Genomic DNA, 22,434 nt, shown 5'->3' with positions numbered 1-22,434 from the left:
CAGATTAGGTGTATGCCAGCCTTTCAACACTTTCAAATAACCTAAGACTCTGACCGTCGAGGAAGGGAAGTACATTTGTCCCGATTATCCCAGCAATACCTTTCTTGGGGTCAACCCAATAGTACAAGTTACCCAGCCCTGCCCATGAACCAGATCCAGCACTCCTACCACCTACGACATCCTCAAGGTTCATCATCAGCCCACAGCTCCAACCCCGAGGCGAGGGTGAGTCTCGGAATGAGTATCCGACATCACCAGCATTCGACGAGTTGGGTGTTATAGCCTTGGTGCACGTACCAATGCCATCTGGCGATGCTCCAACAACGGGTATGAAGTCCTTAAAGACATAATTCTCTACGGTCTCTGGTCGCAAAATCTGCCGCCCAGTCGCTGGATGGGAGCCGGCGTTCAGCAATGCCAGCATGAGCTGCGTGTAATCCCTCAATGAGCCGATAAGAAAGTGCCCGCCACCATAACGCCATGGATTCTTGGGCGGCCGAAATCCATCGATGGTCGTTAATCCATTCTCATCCTTTATGTGGACTCGAAGAAATTCTTCATTCTTGAATTGTGGCCCGCATGAGTCCATGCCGAGAGGCTTGAAGATATTCTGCGACATGTACTCCTCCAGGCGCAAGCCACTGACAGCCTCAACAATGAAGCCAAGATGGTCCATGTTGACCCCATAGTGGTGTTTCTCACCGGGGTCAAAGGCTAGGAACAAATCATGGTATTGCCACTCGTTATTCTCCTCTGAAGTATATGACCCAACATGCTGTCCTTTCGAAGTACGATACTCGTACATGGGTCTATCGGCCTCCCAGAAGTCATACGTTAGCCCACTTGTGTGGGTCATGAGATGAATCAACCTCATTTCAGTTTTCGGCTTGCGCAGAATTGGTTTTCCATTTTCGTCGAATCTCTCCAAGACTTTAAACTCTCCCACCTGGGGGAGATATTTGGCGACTGGGTCATCCAATGACTGGATCTTTCCCTGCTCGAGGAGTTGCAGCGCGCAGATGCTGGTAATCAACTTCGTGCACGACCACAGAAAGAGTTGCGTGTCGTTTGTGAAAGCCTTTGAGGCATCATTGTTCGCGTCCAATGTTCCGAAACTTTCGTCAAAAAGTGTCTTGCCGGTCTTGTCAATGACGATGGCGCCAATACCTGGCGTTTGCCGAGTCCGGACACTTTCTGCAAGGGCCGTCTTGAGCTGGGCGGCCATAGCTGTGAGATTGACGAATGGCTCTGATGTCACGACTAGCCTTGATAGCTCGGGGAAAGAACGGTTGAGAGGAGAGACGTTGCCATTTTGTTCAACCGCCTCTGATGGTTATACCAAACGCTCAATTGGTGAACTAGTGTAGTATCGGATATGAAATCAGAACCCAAAGTCAATATGATTGCTCTACGCGTACTGATCCCAGTGTATGTCATCGACTTAGCAATAACTCTGAAAGTTTAGTCAGGAGATTTCCCCCGGGTGAGTTATACTCCGGCATTTCCACCATTTTCAGCGGGAACTTTTGCCTGTCCCACCCTTCATCGGCAGGATCCACTACATCTCCCTTCCTCTGGCCATGACCACCAATTTTCAGGCTTCGTTTGTGTCCAGTGTTTACTGGCAAGTCTGTGGATACTAGGGACCCGGTGCTGTAGACGAGCCACTGGCCAGCCTTCGGGACGTACACTTCCCGGAATGCTGGTAATTCACCCCGGAGTCAAAAGATAGCCCAGCGTACATTTCAATTTATGCCATACCATAGCAACACCTCATTGTTCTTCGACTCAAAAATTTAGCACTATCTGAAAGTACTGCAGTATATGTTTAATAATAAATCGAACACATTGCAACGGCGCCGACCACAATGGCAGACATCAAACCCTTCACAATTTCAATCCCCAACAAAGCACTAGACGACTTAAAGCTTCGTCTGTCACTCGCTCGCTTCCCAGATGAGCTCAATGATGCCGGTTGGGAGTATGGCGCACCACTAGCCGACATCAAACGTCTCACCAAGTACTGGAAAGACGAGTATGACTGGCGAACAGCTGAGAAGGAACTGAACACGACATTCGTGCAATTCACGACACCGATAACCGTCGAGGGCTTTGATCCTCTCAACGTGCATTTCATCCACCAGCGATCCAAGGTGGAGAATGCCATCCCACTGCTCTTCGTGCATGGATGGCCTGGGAGTTTCATCGAGTCAGTCAAGATCGTAAAGGAGCTGTCTTCACCAAGTGACCCGAAAGCACCGGCATTTCATGTTATTGCGCCAAGTCTGCCGAACTTCGGATTCTCTGATGCTCCGAAGAAAAGAGGGTTTGCCGTCGCACAGTATGCAGAACTCGTGCAGAAGTTGATGATGAAATTGGGTTATACGGAGTATGTGACCCAGGCTGGAGATTGGGGATTCCACATTACTCGAACCTTGAGTTTGCATTATCCACAACATTGCAAGGCCATTCATGTGAATATGGATGAAGGGCTTCCGCCGTCATTTCTGAAGAATCCTCTTCTTGCCCTCGAGTATGCAACCAGTCGCGACACGGAGCGGGAGATCAAAGGCCGCGAGCGGACCGAATGGATGTTGAAAGAAAGCTCTGGATATCGCGCTCAGCAGAGTACTAAGCCGCAAACGCTGGGCTACGCGCTTGCAGACTCACCAATGGGTCTCCTTGCTTGGATTTATGAGAAGATATGCGAATGGACTGACAAATATCCATGGACCGACGATGAAATTTGTACTTGGATGAGCATATACTGGTTCTCGACGGCAGGCCCAGCGGCGAGTTTGCGGATATACTACGAGGAGTATCACCGGTGGGATGACCCCAAGAAACGTGTCACGAGAGAGAACACGAGGCAGTATATTCCTGGAAAGCTGGGCTTGACGCATCAACCCAATGAAGTCAGAGTTTATCCGAGTACGTGGACACGGACCCAAGGAGATGTGGTGTTCGAGAGATTCTATGATTCCGGCGGTCACTTTTTTGCGTATGAGAAGCCGACACATTTGATCGCTGATGTCAGGGAGATGTATGGTCGTGGAGGCGGTGCCGCCGGTGTTGTGAAGGGGAAGCATGGTTATTAGGTGGTGGTGAAAGATAGCATTCCCGAGTAAAAGATGTTTTTGACATCGAAGAGGCTTTAGTGATAATACTGCGTGAACTGAGTGACCATGTATGGCCAAAAGTATCCATGATGATGCCTAGATTCCCCCAGCGTTCAATGGAAAAGCAGTGAATTGCCACCAACGTAACTGCCAGACCTTCCGCCTTGGGCCCCTATATCACACCCTAGTCTTGAAAGCAGATATATTTGAATTCTGCAATTTGTGGTCAACAATCCTAGCACCGCGAGGTCACCAACCGCTTCTTGGGGCTCCAATAGAGTCTTCATAGTTAATGGGTGTGAACCGTGTAAGAGACATCCGCTTCTTGGTCTGCTGATACCAGATTTCATAGTTAATGGGTGCTCATCCGTGGATGGATTTGTTGACAAAAAAAGACCCGGGTTCAATTCACAAGAGTTAAGCCTAACGCAGAGCTTTCACTTGAGATCTGAGACGTCGAAAGATATCTCGGATAAATGTTTTTGTTTTTTTGGCGAGTCTCCTATTGTTATTAGACACGTCGATATGAGTGAATAGCAGTATCTAGTGTACATAATAAGTCTACATACCCATATTACTAGCATATAAGAACGGCATTCGATTCAGAAATGCTTCGTAGCCTGAAGGATGTTAAACTTAGAAACAGGTGAGAGTTGTCCCGGACTTTCACTATTCCGGTGATTCTGGTCTGGCAGCCTTGGCGGGATCTGTTCGCGGGTTGATCCTTTGAGAAAGGAAACCGGAAGAAGCACTCCACGGCACTGACGAGATATCCCGTGCGAAAGGCTTAGGGCTTTAAATGATCGGTTTCGGCAGGTTATGTGATGCTGAGGGATTGGTCGTATCCAAAACACACTCCAAATTGAGGAGCTGACGTTGCGTGTCACGTGCATAATGTCAAAACTACCACTTCGAATAGTAAGCTCTGAATATGCTTGATGAATCGCAAAGTGGTAACTAAGGATAAGGCTGTAGCCGGAGCCAATGGCTTCATTGGAAAATCGCACGTTCAGGATATCCTGAATGAAGACGATGCTGGTAAGTCCCATCATGGTGTTCTTGGATATGGTGTTACTGTCTTGCAGGCTGACCAAATACTGCAGAACTAGCGGCACTCATGTGGAGTAGTCCCTGGTCCTGTTGAAGAGCTGAGTACTGACAATCGAGTAAGCGATAACGACCCTTCTATTGCTTCGACTGCAAAGCAACACGGGGTGGCGAGCTTCGCAGATCTCCAAGAATTTCTGAGTGCCTACAAAGCAGGTGACTTGAAAGCAAATGCAATCATCCTTGCAACACCCACACATACTCACATACCTATGGCGGAATCCTTAGTGGGCAGTGGGCTCACAGTTCTGATCGAGAAACCGCTTGCCCCAACTGGGGACGAAGGACGCAAATTCCTCGAAATTTGTAAAGCGGACACTAACGGTACTTACATGGTGGGACATCATAGAAGGCATAACTGCTATGTCAGAGCCATAAAAGACGTTCTCGACAAGAATGAGCTTGGCCGTGTTGTGGCGGTCAATGGAGGTGAGACCAAGATGCCATGGATTTGTTGCAGAAAGCAAAATTTCTAACAGTTGACTGTAGTCTGGGCACAGCGTAAATCAGAGCAATACTTCAGTATCCCATGGCACCAGCAGGTGGGATCTGGCGGAGTTGTGAGAACAATTCTCAATGGCAAACGTTGCACTGATACTGACGAATGAGACAGCTGTTGACAAATGCCATTCATGAGATGGACATGCTTCAATATTGGCTGGGTAATATTGAAGAGGTTCATGCAATCGAAGGACCGAAAGAGAGGCCATTCCCTGTTGATTCAACGGTTCAAGTAACGATGAAGTTCGCATCATCGGTCATTGGATCATTTTTGTTCACCGAGTAAGTCTACTCCAAGTCCGAACATATTTGAAATCCCTAGCGATGAAGGAAGTTGATTTCTGGATAGCGTTGCCAGTTCGCATCTGTCATGGGAAGCTGGTACTGGAGACGTTGGAGTTTTCCCAGCCACAGGTGAAGACTTCCTCACTATTTTCGGAACCAAGGGCTCGATTAGTGTACCATCACTGTGAGTGGATGATTTTGTAGGGCATATGTTGACTCGTACTGACTTGTTGTCACAGAACTCGTTATCATTACGGCACTCGGCCGGATGCAGAGCAGAACTGGAATTACTCGCTCGAGAAAGATACGACACCCCAGGAATGGGTGGACAACAAGACATCGTTCTCACATCAGCTCAAGCATTTCATCGCCACGGCTCGAGGAGAAGCTTCGCCTAATTGCTCGATAGATGATGGGTTGAGAGCGGTCTTTGTGATCGAGGCAGTACATGACAGCCTCAGGAATGGTAAGGCTGCTCGGGTCAGGGAGATCTGATAGAAGTCGCGGTCGACATATATTAGATTACTTGGGTAGCTGTAACAGAGCGTTAGCACAAAGCTTGAACGCCTTTACCAAGCGCAAGCATTTGATAATGATTGCACAGTATGCTGTGTTGACAGAAATCTGGAACGATCTTGAAATGTTGAGGGTGTAGTTAGAGTTTGAGCTTGCTCAAGAAGAACTTCTAAGCGGCAGCACTTTCTGTCCTTAATAATAAGCCCCAGCCTGGCGCTTTAAATCTGTCTTGGCAATATCGAAAGCCTTTATCGATACCATCAAACTCCGACCATGTCCATAGCAACATCTTGAGGTCAGGGCACTTCTATCGATCTCAAGCCTTCGAAAGACGAGTACAAGCACCCTTGCGACCAGCCCGGAAGGCTGTCGCAGCTATCTTACGCAGTACACATCCCCGCACACTACTCCAGCACCGTCCATCTCATCTTTTCACCATGGCGCGCAATTCGGAAAAAGCGCAGTCTATGCTCTTTCGCTTTCGCGCTGCACAAGCCGCCGAATCTGGTCTACTACCAAGCTCTTCACTCCGTCGCCCGAAAGCCCCCAGTACAGTCAGCACCATCCCGCTCTGTGAGAAATGGCGTGGACAAATATTGAAAGAAGTGTCGCGAAAAGTCACAAAGATCCAGGACGAGAGTCTGTCGGACTTCCAAGTGCGAGATCTTAACGACGAAATCAATAAACTCATGAAGGAGAAATGGGGATGGGAGAGAAGAATCAGAGAGCTTGGAGGGCCGAATTATATGCGGGGCGGGGGCGCGGTGTTCGATGATCAAGGACGAGAAGTCCAGGGTGGTGGAAAGGGTTACAGGTATTTTGGGCGGGCGAGGGAACTACCGGGTGTGAAAGAGATGTTTAAAAGAGCTGCGAAGCGGCGAACACACGGAGACGAGGACGATGACAAACCCCGAGCTGGCCAGGATATCAATCGCAAAAATCTGGATGCAACCTATTTCGGCTTTGGACTCGACGAAGAGGATGGAACGCTGCTGAAATATGAACGGAGGAAAGAAAAGGAGGCCGTCGAGAGGATTGCTCGTTCTGGCGAAGCCGATCAATCTGACGAGGAGTGGGAGCCTTTACCTGGAGATGCAGGAGATGGAGTACGATGGCGACTGCCCACACTAGAAGAAGTTCAAGATGAACTGGTCGACCGCAGACGACGGCAATTGCTTGACAAGCTGGTTTAATGAGGTTCAAGCCATGTATCAAAACAAAAAGGATGGGTTTAGGGAAGGATCAACATCAGTGTGCAATCGTGCATCAAAGTGCACTTACGACATTACCTAATGGCAGGTTTTGTGCCTCTGCACAAGACATATTTTAATCCTCATTTGAGATCATTCCGAGCAGAATTGATTGTCAACAAATACAACAGTGATCTCCATCGGTCTCTTGCAATGTTCCTTGGTGAGGACGATAGGAAAGCAACCAAAAGAGCATCACTCAAGCAAAAAAGACTATGACTACAGATTGGAGGGGCGAAGGAAGGAATGCTAATCAATATCCATTGTATTTGTGGAACTTGATTAAGTGGCTAACTACTTGCGGTGGTGAAGCCAGGCATGTCTTGTGGTGATGATGAAATTCCAATTTACCGACTGGAAGCTGTCTGATTGCCATGCGAATTGGATTTGAGGCGAATCCCACATGCGCCTGTTCTTCACTACCGATCTGCTATTGGCCGCTCAGAAACTGGAGGGACTTTGCTCGTGATGACAAATAAGAGGTTACAGAGATACCACTCGTGTAAACCAGAACCAATGTGGGAAGTCAAATTTCTCGGCACGCGTGGGAGAAAGATGATGTTGAAGTGCGCGTTCATTTCTGTGATGACAATTAGCTACTGTCCAACAATGGTAAGAAGAAGGGATGACTTACGCAGTAGATGAACTGGTACTTGATGGTATTCTTGTCCTTGTTGGCAATGCCACCCAACTGGACGTCGGCCTGCTTCCAGAAACCCTTCTTGGAATCGACAACCTCAAGCTGGGCTGGGATCTTCTGTTCGCCTTTGATGTTCATATCGACAGGGACAGAATAATCAATGTGGACGAGGAATTTGGTGTCGAGATTCCCGAAGCTGTCAGGTGCTTTGCCAGGGCAAGGGAAGTTGACCTCGACATCTTTGTCGCCGTCGTTGCCACCGATGAAGTTGCGGATACTGTCACAGGCGCCACTGGTGAAGATCAAGTTGGGGGACGACTTGACATTGATATTCGCGTCCCAGTGACGACCGCAGTCGGTGCTGGTGGTAATGTCAGGGTCGATGTTGAATTTGAGAGGAGGTTCGTCGCGCTTCTCGACATCACCGCCATTGACAATCATCTCGAATGCGTCAGCGGGAGCTGCGTTGACCTGAGTGATGAATGCCAATGCAGAGACGCAAAGAGCAAGAGGCTTGGAGAACAGCATCTTGAGATGACGCGCGAGTTCTTGGACAATGAAATGTGTTTCGAGCTGAATGAATAGCAAGTTCGTTTGATGTTTGAGGTATTGGAATTTGAATGAGCAAGAGCAAAGTTGTTGCACGAGTGGTAGCGGGAGAAGATGCGCGAAAGAAAGATCGAGTCAGAAAGAAATACTTATAGACCGCGCAGAGGCAGCTCGAATTCACTTGCGACGGTGAAGGACTCACGGGTGACAGAATGTGACGAGATTCAGGGCAAAATCAGGGTCTACATTCACGTCCAACTCCCTGCCTCGTCGGGTTTCATTCACAGGATATCAAGTGAAATGAGAGTGAAAAGAAGTCGTTCGCGATTAACTATCAGCACACCGACCAAATATCTCACCATAAGCACATAGGCATGTTCGTCCTCTGTTCAGATGCAGGTCTACTTTTCTTTCTGGAGGTTCTAGCATGGTAGACTGTGTTTAGACCCTGAACGCCGAACTCACAGAGACAGATAGCCAGATCCAATGTGTTATCCTACAAACATTCGATATTGCATTGTTCTCCTAAAGCATTATTGTTTATTTCCTGTGTCTCAATGTTGCTCCGACTCGTCCATGATCTTCATAATGAACTGACATTGAAGGAACGTGTGGCCCGCAAGGCTGTGGTGCACATGCGACAGCCTTGCGCGCGAGTCATTTCAGGGGCGATTAGCGAGTCAGCCTTGTCTCCCACGTGTCAATTTATCCGACCTCCTATCTATCAAATCCAAACTCGTCCGCAACCAAAAAAAGAGCCTGCTTGCCTGCGGATATCCGCCCCCAACCTACATGTCAATACACTGGCTTACTCTCTTGTTTGGACCCCCTACTACTTCCCGCTCTAACCCAATGCTCGATCTGTTTTTTATATAGAAACATGCGAGCACAGCAGATGGAGTACCCCAGCTGTCGAAAGTGCCATGTTGTTGCGCAGATATCGCCGTTCACCTCGCCGGCGACTTCTTAAAGCCGTCCTCTATATCCTCACCTGTCTCTTCCTCTTCGACCTCCTCACAATCCTCAAACAACATCGCGAGTTCTCTCGGAACTTGCAAGCCCACACATACAACGATGTTGCATCACTCCCCTCGTCAGTCAAGAACCAGAAGGTCTTCATAGTCGCACAATTCTGGACCAATGCGAAGATCATTCAGGACCGGTGGGGCCAGGCTCTCCTCGACCTGGTCGCCACACTGGGCAAAGAAAATGTGTACATAAGCATATACGAGAGCGGCAGTCTTGACCGCACGAAGGATGTGCTGAAGATGCTGGACGACATACTGGCAGAGCAAAATATCCCCCGATCAGTCATCCTCGATCCGACATCACATGCAGACGAAATCAATGTGGGCCCCATCGATGAGCAAGGGAATCCAAGGGCGGGGTGGATTCAGACCACGACAGTGGGAGCGGGCAAAGAGCTGCGACGTATCCCATACCTCGCGCGCCTGCGCAACACATCTCTCAAGGTCCTCTTCGATCACCACGCCCAGGGGATTGAATACGACAAAATCCTGTATCTCAACGATGTGGTATTCCGCCCTTCAGACGTCCTCACCCTCCTCGCTACCAATCAAGGCTCCTTCACCTCGGCATGCGCCCTCGACTTTCACTACCCACCAGACTACTACGATACATTCGTTCTCCGCGATAGCAAGGGCGATGGCACTGTGATGAAATCATTTCCCTATTTCCGCTCCGAAGACTCTCGCAACGCCATACTGGCTGGCCGCCCTACGAAGGTTCAATCATGCTGGAACGGCATGATCGTGCTTGACACAGCTCCATTCTACGATGGCCTCCGCTTCCGCGCACTACCGGATAGTCTGGCGTCCAAGCATCTGGAAGCCAGCGAATGCTGCCTCATCCATACAGACATGATGGCAATGATGGGCTCCGCGGCGCGCGGTATCTACGTCAACCCATCGGTCCGCGTCGGCTACACTGTCAACGCCTACAACCTGACACACAGCGGACCAGATCAGAATTTCGTATCCGGAACCCAGTACGTGACGGGCGTGTGGCTGAACCGTATCAAGCGGAAAATATTGGGACGTGTCACGAAAGCCACTCAAGATGTCGGGCGGAAAATGGAACGCTGGCGAAAAGAAGGCTCCAGCTCGCTAGAGAGTAGAGATGAGTCCGGCGAAATGTGTATCATTGATGAACAGCATATCCTCATTTGGAATGGTTGGAAACATGTCTAAATGACGGACAAACCCCACTGAATATAATCTCTTTCTTTCTCTACTGTTTTTATCTATCATCGCCCCCTTTTCGAGACTTTATTATCCTCGAACCAAAAGGTAAAGGGTCAAGCGGCACGTTGGATATGGTCTGAGCCGTCGAAAGGGGGTTTGGGTTGGGAACCACTCTTGCATTTACGGGCGGACTCATGGACGGCTGCTCAAAAGGGAAGTGAAACCTTGAGCATAAAACCACCTCAGGACTGAATGTATGATTTCTTCAAAGTGTATGTAAACTTTATGGTCCAATTAGAAGAGAGAAGAAACATCGGACCGTCGTAACTCTTGTCTCTTTGACGTTGTTGTAAGCTATGTTGATGTTTTTTTAAGGGCTGGCCGGATTCCCTGGCTGAACGTCTCGAAAATTCCAGATAGTAACCACCCCCCGAGACCTGAGCAGGCTAGTGGGCACCCAGTGGGGGGAGCGTCAGTAGCTGACTGATCCAAAGCTTAGGTACTGGAGGTGCTGGGCTAACCGAGACTGCCCGGCGACTTTCATCCATCCTCCAGAACTTTCATCCTTCGGCAATTGGTCACGACCGCCATCTTCGGTAGAAGGAAGTTGAATTATCACATGTTTCTCTCCCGTAGATCTGATCATGTGGATACTAATTGCTTGGATGCTGCCTCACGAAGCACCTGGAGACAGTGTCTGATCAAAGACTCTGGGGTCGACACGAGTTGAGGGTGAGGCTGTCAACGCCACCCTGCAAGCGCCAACTTGAATACATTGATGCTAGTGGGCCACAGGGAAGGCAATGTCTGCCTTACCTCTGCCCTGCCTCGCTGTCCATTATCCAACATACAATGGTCGACGATACTGCTCTGTAAGCGAGATGCAGCTCTTTCATGTCAACCTCACAGCCTCACGAAGCAAAATCACGAACATCGATGGAGTGCAAGGTTGGCAGCTGAAGTACTCGTCATATGATCGATCATAATCAGCTACGACAACACTCGGTGGCAAACTTCATCGCCTTTCATCTGAAATCCATCCTAAGGCAACAGAACAGATACTACTATGGGATCAATTGGAGGCCTCGATCTTTCCCTGATCTCTGCTCAACAGAAATTAGCTGTCGGGCTAGCTCATGTCAACTTTGACTTCTCTCTTGTCAAGATCGAAGCTCCGGCTGAGTACCAGACTGTTGGTGCATGCCTCTCGAAAAGACGAAGGCAAGAAGCAGAAACTGGACCACTTCACGTCGTTGCCAGGAAATTAGGCGCATTGTTTGCCTCAGATATACCGGATGCTCCCAATCTCTTTCGTGCATATGGCGAGCGGGCCTCGAAGATCGCCGGTAATCCGTCCTTCAATCCCATCGGATCCAGGCGTGATGGTGCATTTGCAGACCACATCGGAGCAGATGGAACCAGTATATGGGCAGCCGCAACCTCGGGTGATGCTGCAATCGCTATGCATCTGCTTGGATGCATGCTTGCCCGCATATGGGAGATGCCGGAAGCAACTTCCATTCTAAGCGAGATGGTGGTAGCACGAAAAGCTATCCTTAAGCGTCAAACAGAGTCAGCTCAATTTCACATATCCGACATCGCTGCGGCGGAAATTGTTCTAAGCCGTAACCAACTCGCGGCATGGGATGCGAGCGCAAGGTGAGTCGTTGACTTTGCAGAAGCTTCAGCTATCTAATGATCTCAGGGCGTGGCTTCGAACGGCCGACACAGCTTATCCGCGACAGCATCGACAATTGATGCACTTGATCAAGCAGTCCGACTCGGCGCTACCGACTGGAGACGATGTCTACGCCATTGTGAAAAATGTTTGGCAAAATTCCATCAAGATCGCCGAGAAACTTCTTGCCGGGGAATCCTACAGGACATCAACGTCAGAGCCACTTTTGGCTCTTGCAGCATGGCATCTCTATCCTGACATGGCTATCCTTGGTCCAAATACAGCTGATGTGCTTCAACAGGACCCTCTTTTCCACGCTGGTGGAATACTGACAATCGGTATGCCCGCAGCTGGATCGCAAAATGAGAACGGCATCACCTGGTCTTTACCCCTGTCACATCTGCGCTTCTATGGAAAGCCAGTCACAAAGACACGTTCTCTAGGTCTTGATTCCGAGCGCATATATTTTGAGGATCTTAAGTACGTGGTTCTTGGCACAATGACTGGCCATTGGTTCACTAAATCTGGAGGCTTATCCAAGGTTGTGGACTTCTTGAATGCTTTAATGAACTGTCTCCATTCCTCAATCTCTGAAGCTTCTGACCGCAGGCCTGATGGGACGGAAACCGGTCCAGTAGCATCAAATGAAATACCTGCGTGGCTTGGTTTACTCTATAAAGCCGCTTGCGGTATAAGGGGTTCCCACGGCCAGGTAAGGGTCGATCGGGAACGGCTTTACAGATTGGGCCAGCGCAGGGGAACCAATTTTCTTTCATCTTCAAGCTCGAAGATCCCTGAAGCTTTTGGTCTCGCCAGTTTTGAAGCTTTCATTGACCAATATAGGGATCACGAGGAGAAGATAAAAATGGTTCGAAAACTGCTCCCAACCTTGATTTCAAACCCTTTTTTCCTCCAAGCGGGCTTCATCAGCTATAGAGTTCAGAAGAGCACGGAGCCCATTGGGTCAGAGTCTGGGTTTGGGGAGCGTACGGAGAATGACGAGCACTCCCATCCCACACATGCCGATTCTTTGACTGTCAGCCCAAAAGCTCATGAAGAATTTGCTACAATAGTACCACTGTCTCTGCTAAGCAATCAACATCAACGCCGCGTACCCTCTGTCCACGCGAAAAACAACTCTTATGGAAGGGGCAATATTTTCTCTCGTGAGTTAAGCTGGGAGGTTTCTTGCATGCTCAGTCCCGCTTCAGCTCAAGTGCACCGATGCGCTGAGTTGTTCAAGATGACAGGTGAACAAGCTGGTCTTTACGTTCGACCTGCAGGCGATGATCCATTTTCCCGCATGTTCTCGCTCAAGGATGATGGAATAACAGAGATGGAGCTCGGCCCCGACTTCTGGCCGGGAAAGAAGTTGAGATATTGGAAAATGGAGAACCCTTTCGCGAACTCACCACCGGAGATTTTTCAGACTTCACACCGCGACTGGTGTCAGGTGGTTCAGACTGCGCAGGCGCAACCAAGGTTCGGTAATATCATCAGTTGCCCCGTGGGCCTCATTACAGGCTTTGGGAGCGATGGATCAGTCACATTTAACCGTTCACTTCGTCCGCCTTCTACACCTAAATCGGAAAAATCTTCGTACTTCGACGCTGGGAGAAAATCCTGGTGGAAGGGTACAGACACTAGAACGCCTATCCCAGCTGCCGAGGTCGGCCCCCAAACGGGGACCTATGCACCAGTACCATTTTGTCTTAGACTACGTGACGCTCTTGATGATGGTGCCGATATTCTGGCTGAGGAAATGGGATGTCCTCGGAAGTACTATATAGCTGACCGAGCAGGAGCAGGTACGACTTACAAATATAGCTTGATCGCTGGTGACGGCTCAGCGTTTGGTGTTTGATTTCCTACGCAATTTGCGTATCAACTCCAAGGAGTTCCGTTTGACGAAATTATGATAGCGTTGGAGCAGCAAGCTGAGCGAGAGGTTTTGATGAGCCGACTACGAGACGTCTGGAATAATGGAGATCTAGACTGTTGCGCCTCACTTCATGCTTTCGCGTCTGCAGCCGCAATTTTCGAAACTCTTCCCGAGGCCACTATCTCTCTATCAGTGATGAAGCAGCCTCTTTCCGAGGCCAAGTGGTTCACCCATCGTGACCCCACGCTTGGAAGCTTGTTTTCTTGTCTTGCCTTGTTCGAGACAGGTTCAATTGACATACAACCAGACGATTTGAAAGAAGTAATGGCAATGTCAGCAGGAAACTCTCTTTTCATGGCGGAGTACATTTTCAATGACCCCAGGGACGATCCAGGGATACCGGTGAGACGGACAATAGGTAGCATAGGCAAACCAGGTGTATCATTTCTTCTTTCAGCACAAGGGCTTGATTCTTTGAGTCCGGACTATTCTACCTGGAAATCGGTTCAATATGCCCCTTTCGACGGTAGTATCGAGAACAACTTTGATCACACGACACTTCACTTGACACTCACAGGAGATGAGCAGCCTCTGAACATTGGGCAAACAGGCTACCATGATAAGGAGGTATTTCTCCTCGAAGCCGTTGTAAGAGCATATGACAAGAGCAGGTGGGTTGCTGACCTGGACCTGAATCTGCGCCCCAATCCTCTTGTTCACAAATTACTGGCAACGGGTGAATGTGCCCACGACGAGCACGAACGAGATGATTATGCTGCTTTCCAGCCCCTAACGTCTATCGATAGTTGGGACGAGCTGCTGGACCCTCCCCCAAATACTGGTATTGTCCGTGCGAGAGCCAACTGGCTTGCCCGACAAGCAGTTGCAGCGTTCGCTCTTCAACAATCGATCCCTCTAATCGTAGCATCTGAGAGCATTTGTTGGCGTTGTGTGGCACAAGTCATGAATTTCGGTTTAGTACTGGACGGTCCAAACTGGCTGATTATCTGTTGATACCGATCCTGCAATGAATTGCATATGTACCTAGCGGATTGAAGGCGCTATCTACGTGCACGTCGAGATTCAATGCTCAAATTCTGGCGACGGTACGAGGACGCAAGAGAATTTGGAAGTCTTGCTCAATGCCGGACCAACGGAAAATCCACGCCACCAAGACATAACGAACCGACCGTCACGGAAAGTTGAAGTGAAAGCCCAGATCAACCCCTAGGCACCACAACACCGTCGAGCTCCTGAGCGATATCGTTTCGTGCTTGGAGTGCTGGTTGCACCTTTCGAAAAGAACGAAGAAGGCAGCGGGGCCAGGAGATCGGGCCATTGCGCTTTCATCATTTCAAGCCAAGATCAATCTGCATCGGGACCGATTTAAGACTTGCAGATCCTCAGAGATCCTATCGACATTATCTATTTGCAGCGGCGCGAAAACTTCGTCCGCGGCCAGCCGTTCCGCTTCCAGCGCGCTCTCTCTCTCCGGAGTACTCATGCATCTTGACGCACCTCGCCGCAATCGGCGATCGTTCACCAGCTTTGTCTACATCGAAATTCTTGGTCTAACTACCGTAGCCTACCGGCCTTTTAGTTGGGCGTGAACGTACTCAGCCAACGTCAGAATTTTTTCCTCCTCAAAACGGCGACCAATGAGCTGAACACCAACCGGAGATCCATTGGACACTTCGGGATCATCTAAATTTGACAATGAGCTTCCGTCATTTGTCTTATCATGAAATGAACTATGGGGCACAGAGAAAGGAATATCGTCAAGGACAGATTCAATGAAGCATTGTTGGGGGGCGGGTAAATTACGACTCACATTCATGTTGAGTCAGCTTGTCCGCTTCACTCAGGTAGGCTCTTGATAGTTCGTCGGGAGCAAAATCGACCTGGCTCTTGACCTCAGTGACTGGCATAACGACAGCGGTATAGTCCAGTAGACTAGGAACCAGAGTGTATTCCATGCTGCGGCTCTTATTAGGGACGACGGCCGAATGGGCTGTGACTGGACAAATAACTGCATCTATGGGGCGACCCCTAGACGTAAGCTGCTTGGTGCTATTCCAGTATTCGAGATAGGCCTTTTGGTAGTTGCGCTTTGCGATATTAATGGCAGCAACCTCGAGCACCGTCTTTTGTTTCCCTGGTGGGCGGTTGACAGCAATCTGTTCCGGTTGAGGCTCGCCGGAGAGACCGAGATGGAATCGAACATCGGCTCCTCCGTCAACAGTGAGAGCTTCCATCTAATTCAACGTGGGGATGCCAGTGAGTTGCTGCCTTCTGATGTTGTACGGATACTTGACTCACCAAAATCTCTGCTCCAAGTTGGTGCGAGGGAGGCTTCCATTCGATAATCTTGCGATCCACAGTCAGATAGGTTTTGCCAGGATTTGGCATATCTGTCAGGTCAGACTTACCTCGTGTCCCTCTTTTCTCAAGACTTCAATCACAGAGTCCAGGGCTCTCGACACAGGAGGCGTGGGATGAACGATGTTGTCATGTCGCAACACACCAAACGCAAGACCACCCCGTGCCGTAGACTTAGACTCTGCAATGAGTCTCAAGGTCTCTTCGACGATCGACTCACGCCACGGCATCTCGGGGACCGATGGATCATGGTGCCATGGATGCTGGCTGAGAATGGATTTGAACAATAGCGTAATTCCTCCGATAGAAGAGCTCAACGGGCCCACAACAGACAAAACTGTATTTTGTCCGTCAATCGAGGTTGCAACGCCTTCATAAGGCAATCTCCCCGAGGGACGCAACGCCCAAAGCCCATTGTAGCTAGCAGGTATCCGAACGCTGCCCCCTATATCAGTACCGAAGCCCCCGGGAGACCCTTTCAAGGCGATAAGCGCAGCTTCTCCTCCAGAACTGCCACCGGAAGAAAGAAGTCGGTTCTGGGGGTTCCAGGTGTAATCGATAATGTTGTTGACTGTCTCCGTGGTCATCAAGGTAGTTGGAACACTTGTCTTACAAAAGAGGACTGCGCCCAATGCCCGAAGTTCTCGAACGAGTTCGCTTTCGAAAGTTTTCCTTCGTGGGTCGTCCTTGATACCTTCAAACGTGCCGATCCAACCCACGTATCCCATGGTTGTCTCAACTCCTTTGACGTGGAACTGGTCCTTTAAACTCACAGGCAATCCATGGAGGGCTCCAATTGGCTTCTTGTGAGTTGCAAGATAGGCGTCAAGTTCCTGAGCGGTCTCGATAGCTGCATCGAAGAAAGTTTCGTGAAGGCAGTTGACCTAGTATCATCATCAACTCCTGATCAATCCTCAGTTCTTCAGACATACTAATTGATGGGCAATAGCCGCTCTGTGACAAAAGGCTTTAGTGACTTCAACAGATGTCCATTGGCCAGAACGAGTCTTCTCGACAATGCCAATGGCGTTCGTTTCCGTAATTTCGATCTCGTGGGGACTCAGATATTGCTGAATAACTTTTCCGGTAACATCAGGCAGCTCTTTTGGCGAGGGCACCGAACCTGATATCTTCCACTTGTTGGGGACTTGTTCTAGAATAGCATTCCGCTTAGCAGACGCGAGCGTCACCCAGTCGCTCCCTTGTGAACCCATCTCAATGACTGGCTCCAGGTGACTGAAGAGCAATTAAGAGTGTGAGATCGACCCGAGCATTGATCGATTGCTTTAAACACGAAAATTGTGAAAACACAAAAAACGAGCGGGTTCCGGTCGCTATAGTCTTATCAATCAGAAACACCTGCACTGTAAAAATTTACTACCAGCTACCGTGATACACGGCGACGGGCTTGAGGACCATAGGCACCAACAGTATTGTGCGTATTTCTCTTTGCGGCGTGGTATCCGTCATCGCTATCGGATGGGAACATGCGGCTGATTCCGAACTATCGACGCAGAATAATTCACCCGGCTTCGAGGTGTCTAAGATGTTCTTGAACCACGGAGATTAGATCGCGAACAAAATCCTGTAACAATTCTTCAGGCGAAACGGAGCATAGTGATCCGCTGGTCACCCATTTCATTCGCCGAGCGGAACCAACGCCTATGGTAGAAGTCCACCGAATCTCAACGGCATGCTCCGTGGCAATGAAAGAGTCGGTAATTACCTACAGGAGCTACATTGTGGTCATGGAAAGCCTTTCGGATCTGAGAGATCAATTGAAAAACGGCTCTCGATAAGGGATTCATCTTCCCTGAAGACTCAGCTGAATACAGTTTGTGGCCCCATTTTGTGTGTGTGTGTGTGTGTGTGTATGCACTAGCATTTCGCCGGTTGAGCAGTTGTGAAATAGATGAGGTCTAAGTCTCTAGTTTGCTATATCTTTCGCGCCTGTGTGAAGATTTCCCCTCATACATCTTAGTGGGATCCGAGCGCAAAGTCCCTCTATACGAGACCGTGTTAGATAGCAAAACATGAAGCAAGTTGATCTCACTGCCAACAGTAGGTGTGTGTGAGTATGAGGCATTCTCTAGGCAAATAGGCAATCCAGGCAGTGATACGTGTTATCATCGTGTTGGGCGGCGAGGTACGAAATTTTGACTGGCAATGCAAGAGATCTCACGAGATTGAAGGAGGGAACAAAGCTATTCTTCGATGCACCTCATTCTAAATACGCACCCTTAGTCTCCTCATGCATGACGGCAAACATAGGCTGCGCAGCAAACCAGCCGATAAAAGACGTGCCCAAGGTGTTGTACGCGTCCTGCGCCTCCTCGTGGTTAACTGCTTGTACCCGACTGCCACGACCCGCGGCGATAGCATCAAGCGTCAATTGGCTATAGCAGCATTTTTCCAGGCTGGTGTACCAGAAGATCGTCTCTTCAATTGTTTGCCCCACAGTGAGAGGACCATGGTGCTTCATCAATACTGCTTTGTTTTTCCCCAACGCTTTCGCGACTCGATCTCCTTCGTCGTCCGACAACACAATCCCATGGTACTCTTCATAGACGGAATGATCCTACACGCAAAGGTAGTCAGCACTCATGATATTGTCGTGCGGCTTAGGTCGGCTGGGTCACTCACATTATAGAATGCGCATGCGTCCTGCGTTGTCATATCCAATGTCTTACCGAGTGCACAAAAGGTACGAGCATACAAGCTGTGGCAGTGAGCCGCACAATTGACATCAGGGCGTTCCTTGTGGATGGCCGCGTGTATCAGATAGGCGGCTTTGTTGATCACACGAACCGGACCACCAGCAATGATATTGCCTTCGTGGTCAGTTTGCACCAGATCCGATTGCTTGATTAGAGCAAATGGGACTCCCAGTGGATTGACCCAGAACGTGTCCGGGTCGACGGGGTCGCGCAATGTCACATGGCCTGCGACGCCATCGTCGAAGTTGTACTTGGCAAAGAGCCTAAACGCCCCAGCAAGGCGACCTTTGAGATACTCTCGTTCTTCAAATTTGTCGTCAAAAACACGGGGTTTCGGCAGTGACTGCTTTGAAATTCCTGCGGTCGAGCCTTCCTGCGAGGAACCATTTGTTACCGCCGCTTGCTTGTGGGGCGCCTCCATGGCTGTCGTTGTCGAAGTAAGGGGCATTATGGGCCACAGTATCTTTGGGACAGGAATGATGATGCTAAGAACAGAGTGGTTCTGCAGCAGCCTTTTGCTACGATACCTGTTCTGCTGCCATCTATATACCTCGCGGGGCTTACCAGATTGTCGAATCCAGTTGGTTTCACTGTGGGGTTTCTGGAAATGAGCACCACTCGTCACCACTCATACCCACTTTCAAGAGTCTACAGTAGCTCCTACCCATCCCCGTGTAGGCATTCCTCTTCGTCCTTGGACCAGGTCGTCCAGCATCTACTCATAAGGCTAGAACCAAAGTATCGCGATCGGGGAGCCTGATGACTAGGAGCCAAGGATCCGCGTATCGATAGCCTGGACAAACTCCGTGCTCCTCGGCCTGAGAAGTGGATCACTCTGTCCCGCAAAAAGGCCCGTGCACGCAGACTACCATTGCCGAATGGATGTTCCTTGGCATCCATTCAGCTTGCTGGGGGATTTGGGTCGACCATGCTCCCAGTCTCTCGTCCGCAGACCATCCGTTAATTTCATCCATCGCCCGCATTCAGAAGCGGCGGCGAAGAGAAAGAACAAGAAGTCAATGCCACTCGCCGTATCGTCGATGACTGAGGCTATGGAGAGTTCAAAGCCACCGTCAGCTGCTCGCCCAGGAAGAGTGCCACGCTTGAAAGCGTGCAAGAGATGTCACGTGCGCCGCATCAAATGTGACGCTTCCATCACTGGCCCGCCCTGTTCGAATTGTCGAAGCGCGAAATTCTTTGACTGCAGTTTCATTGAATCGAGGCGGCTAAGGCAAGTACCACGTCAAGCCCCATACTGTTGGCCGTGTCCCGTTGATGCCAACTGAGATCGATGCAGGGGACCAGCTGGCCGTTTTGTGACTACGGTCGGACGGGAGGAGACCGCACAAAGCCAATTCCCGTCTCCTGTTGCTGGAACGACATCGTCGCCCAGCATCGCCGGGAGCCGCTCACTGGAGCGGACTCCGTCGACCACCAATACGGTCCAGGAAGTGGACATCGCGTTGAATCTGGCAGATCTCGGTCAATCGGGAAAGCACAATGATGCCGTCATCGTACAGACCATTGAGCCGGAGCAGACCAGTACTTCAAACAATGCAGCAACGAATGGACTCTCCCAGCATCCTCATGCACCCCGATATAGAAAATGGGCCGGGTTCGTCGGCGAGAGTTGGTACGCTTCCTTCCTGCTGCGAGCGAGTAACAACGACAGCGCCAAGCTACGACAACACATTATCCATAGGCCCTACAGTACACACGGTGAGTCTCAAGAACCCGGGGGCGCCAACGGGGAGTTATGGCAAGAAAGTAGCCCCGAACAGCTACCCGACGATCTTGTCCCCCAAGACCTGATCTCTGGCTTGGTCGAAGCTTACTTCGCACGGTTTCATGTCCTGTTCCCTATCCTCAGTAAAAGCGAGTTTCAAGCAGCCTTCGCTGAAGGCCGGGTACCAATCATATTACTTCGATGTGTCATGTTCATAGGTTCAGTGCATTGCGACGCGACAATAATCCACCGAATGGGTTACAGCACTCGTGCGGACGCTGGAGACGATCTTTTCGACCGAGCTAGGAATTGTGTCAATGAGCATCCGGGAGCACCTCGATGCCTTCAGATAACATGTGCCTTTCTCTTACACCACTGGTGGGGGCGACCTTTAGGCGTGAAGGATCCAGTATCTTGGCTCGCCACTGCTATTCTACTTGGGCAATCTATGGGAATGCATCGTAGCCTTGATGGAAGCTATATGGCACCTTCTAGTAGGGCTCACTGGAAGAGGACATGGTGGTGTCTATACGTAAGTCTCCGGGATCTAACTCAACGCATCAATAACAACCTTACTCACCCGCCCCCTAAGATTCGCGATCGCCAAGTAGCTTTATCTATGGGAGCGCCAATGATCATCAATGATCTAGAGTGCGATATCGAGGACCTCACTCGTGAAGATTTCCCCGATGAGTCTGAAGTCACTGCACAGTACGTGATGGCGCAGACCAGTCTCTCAAAAACGGGTCTGTTTGATGATGCCTATCTATCCTTAAAATAGCCTAATCTAACTTGTATAGTTTCAAGGATTTACTTCAGCTATTTATCGCCTTCACGCCTTATACTAACTAAGGATAAAGAGTATCGTTTAACTGCAGAAACGGAAACTCTGGCCACTCTTGATCGGTGGTATAAACATTTACCGGCAGTCTTGCGGCACGAGCGACAGGGGGGACACTTAACTGTTCTCCTGAGACTCGTCTATAAGTAAGCCCCATAATGAAGATTAAGCCTTCGCCTGTACTGAAGCCTGACTATACCGCCCTCTTTACAGTTATTACAAGAGTGAAATCAGTCAACGCCTTCGACGCCTAGCTCCTTCCACGGATATTCAAGACTATACTGGTTCGCTTACTTGTGCAGGCGATATCACCCGTGATCTGGAAAATTCACTGTTGTATTGGAAACCGGAGTGCTTTCCAATGATCACGTAGGTCGAGCCCTTCAAGTATGTGCCCTGAGACTTCCGGCGGCTTACATCTACCTTTGCAGTATCGCCGCAACTTTAAACGCCATGACTATTCAATACGTTAGCTCTCGCTCGCCACATACGCATCCAGATCAAAGATCGCTCTTGACACAGAAGCTCCGCTCGAATTTGATCAGCCTGCGGCAATTCGAAGAATGCTACGTTTTGGCGCGATGGATTCGAAATCTATTCGAGGATGCGATGACGAGGCAGTGGCGTTCAATGTCGCCAACCCGGTTGCCAACCCAATCCCCCTCGCCGACACAGTTCAACGAGGAAGAAATACACGATACAGTACATAGTGTGGTACATGATACATCGGTGGGAAGTCTGCCAGATTTTGACCAAGTCATGATGAGCGCCGACCATCCCACAGCATTAGACTTGGATTTCTTTTACATGCTGTCGGAGAGTGAGGAGCAGATGATGGCTGGGTTTCCTTTGACAAGAGATATTCACGACTCCCAACGCAGCACCTTTATGAGCGATCTTCCCTTCTGATCGACATTGGGGAACAATGAAAATGTTTCGGATACAGCCACGCTTACGTTCCGTCGTCCTTCAAGCACTCCTTAAGTTTTCAGTTCAAGCAGGCGTATGGAGAGTGATAAATAATATGTGTTAAGCTGCGT

General features: G+C 49.7%; 11 protein-coding genes across 11 annotated transcripts; 7 read left to right on the top strand and 4 right to left on the bottom strand.

Annotated features, from left to right (window-relative positions):
- Nucleotides 1-4: 4 nt before the first annotated feature.
- LTR84_010647 (uncharacterized protein) lies at nt 5-1,225 on the bottom strand (the record flags this gene model as incomplete). Its single annotated transcript, XM_064854182.1, has 1 exon — nt 5-1,225. The coding sequence occupies one exon, from the start codon at nt 1,223-1,225 to the stop codon at nt 5-7; it is 1,221 nt and encodes a 406-aa protein (XP_064700289.1).
- Nucleotides 1,226-1,868: 643 nt separating this feature from the next.
- On the top strand, nt 1,869-3,098 carry LTR84_010646 (uncharacterized protein; the record flags this gene model as incomplete). The annotated part of the gene is made up of 1 exon (XM_064854181.1): nt 1,869-3,098. One exon carries the CDS (start codon nt 1,869-1,871, stop codon nt 3,096-3,098), a length of 1,230 nt encoding a protein of 409 aa, XP_064700288.1.
- A 915-nt stretch (nt 3,099-4,013) lies between these two features.
- On the top strand, nt 4,014-5,667 carry LTR84_010645 (uncharacterized protein; the record flags this gene model as incomplete). Its single annotated transcript, XM_064854180.1, has 9 exons — nt 4,014-4,037; nt 4,088-4,157; nt 4,223-4,238; nt 4,291-4,655; nt 4,716-4,786; nt 4,840-5,009; nt 5,077-5,196; nt 5,252-5,478; nt 5,564-5,667. The coding sequence occupies 9 exons, from the start codon at nt 4,014-4,016 to the stop codon at nt 5,665-5,667; spliced, it is 1,167 nt and encodes a 388-aa protein (XP_064700287.1).
- Nucleotides 5,668-5,965: 298 nt separating this feature from the next.
- ISY1 (NineTeen Complex (NTC) component) lies at nt 5,966-6,721 on the top strand (the record flags this gene model as incomplete). Its single annotated transcript, XM_064854179.1, has 1 exon — nt 5,966-6,721. One exon carries the CDS (start codon nt 5,966-5,968, stop codon nt 6,719-6,721), a length of 756 nt encoding a protein of 251 aa, XP_064700286.1.
- A 631-nt stretch (nt 6,722-7,352) lies between these two features.
- Nucleotides 7,353-7,946, bottom strand: LTR84_010643 (uncharacterized protein; the record flags this gene model as incomplete). Its single annotated transcript, XM_064854178.1, has 2 exons — nt 7,353-7,358; nt 7,413-7,946. The coding sequence occupies 2 exons, from the start codon at nt 7,944-7,946 to the stop codon at nt 7,353-7,355; spliced, it is 540 nt and encodes a 179-aa protein (XP_064700285.1).
- A 944-nt stretch (nt 7,947-8,890) lies between these two features.
- Nucleotides 8,891-10,177, top strand: LTR84_010642 (uncharacterized protein; the record flags this gene model as incomplete). Its single annotated transcript, XM_064854177.1, has 1 exon — nt 8,891-10,177. One exon carries the CDS (start codon nt 8,891-8,893, stop codon nt 10,175-10,177), a length of 1,287 nt encoding a protein of 428 aa, XP_064700284.1.
- A 1,060-nt stretch (nt 10,178-11,237) lies between these two features.
- Nucleotides 11,238-13,713, top strand: LTR84_010641 (uncharacterized protein; the record flags this gene model as incomplete). The annotated part of the gene is made up of 2 exons (XM_064854176.1): nt 11,238-11,830; nt 11,877-13,713. 2 exons carry the CDS (start codon nt 11,238-11,240, stop codon nt 13,711-13,713), a joined length of 2,430 nt encoding a protein of 809 aa, XP_064700283.1.
- A 51-nt stretch (nt 13,714-13,764) lies between these two features.
- Nucleotides 13,765-14,745, top strand: LTR84_010640 (uncharacterized protein; the record flags this gene model as incomplete). The annotated part of the gene is made up of 1 exon (XM_064854175.1): nt 13,765-14,745. The coding sequence occupies one exon, from the start codon at nt 13,765-13,767 to the stop codon at nt 14,743-14,745; it is 981 nt and encodes a 326-aa protein (XP_064700282.1).
- Nucleotides 14,746-15,316: 571 nt separating this feature from the next.
- On the bottom strand, nt 15,317-17,324 carry LTR84_010639 (uncharacterized protein; the record flags this gene model as incomplete). Its single annotated transcript, XM_064854174.1, has 5 exons — nt 15,317-15,435; nt 15,563-15,986; nt 16,051-16,098; nt 16,161-16,994; nt 17,043-17,324. 5 exons carry the CDS (start codon nt 17,322-17,324, stop codon nt 15,317-15,319), a joined length of 1,707 nt encoding a protein of 568 aa, XP_064700281.1.
- Nucleotides 17,325-18,331: 1,007 nt separating this feature from the next.
- LTR84_010638 (uncharacterized protein) lies at nt 18,332-19,248 on the bottom strand (the record flags this gene model as incomplete). The annotated part of the gene is made up of 2 exons (XM_064854173.1): nt 18,332-18,688; nt 18,754-19,248. The coding sequence occupies 2 exons, from the start codon at nt 19,246-19,248 to the stop codon at nt 18,332-18,334; spliced, it is 852 nt and encodes a 283-aa protein (XP_064700280.1).
- A 598-nt stretch (nt 19,249-19,846) lies between these two features.
- Nucleotides 19,847-21,405, top strand: LTR84_010637 (uncharacterized protein; the record flags this gene model as incomplete). Its single annotated transcript, XM_064854172.1, has 4 exons — nt 19,847-19,899; nt 20,125-21,085; nt 21,146-21,264; nt 21,354-21,405. The coding sequence occupies 4 exons, from the start codon at nt 19,847-19,849 to the stop codon at nt 21,403-21,405; spliced, it is 1,185 nt and encodes a 394-aa protein (XP_064700279.1).
- Between the last annotated feature and the right edge of the window lie 1,029 nt (nt 21,406-22,434).

This window comes from Exophiala bonariae (assembly GCF_035927105.1).
Source record: "Exophiala bonariae strain CCFEE 5792 chromosome Unknown scaffold_46, whole genome shotgun sequence".
Classification (NCBI taxonomy): Eukaryota; Fungi; Ascomycota; class Eurotiomycetes; order Chaetothyriales; family Herpotrichiellaceae; genus Exophiala; species Exophiala bonariae.
Note: the sequence above shows the minus strand (reverse complement) of the source record. Positions and strands in the feature narration are given on the sequence as shown.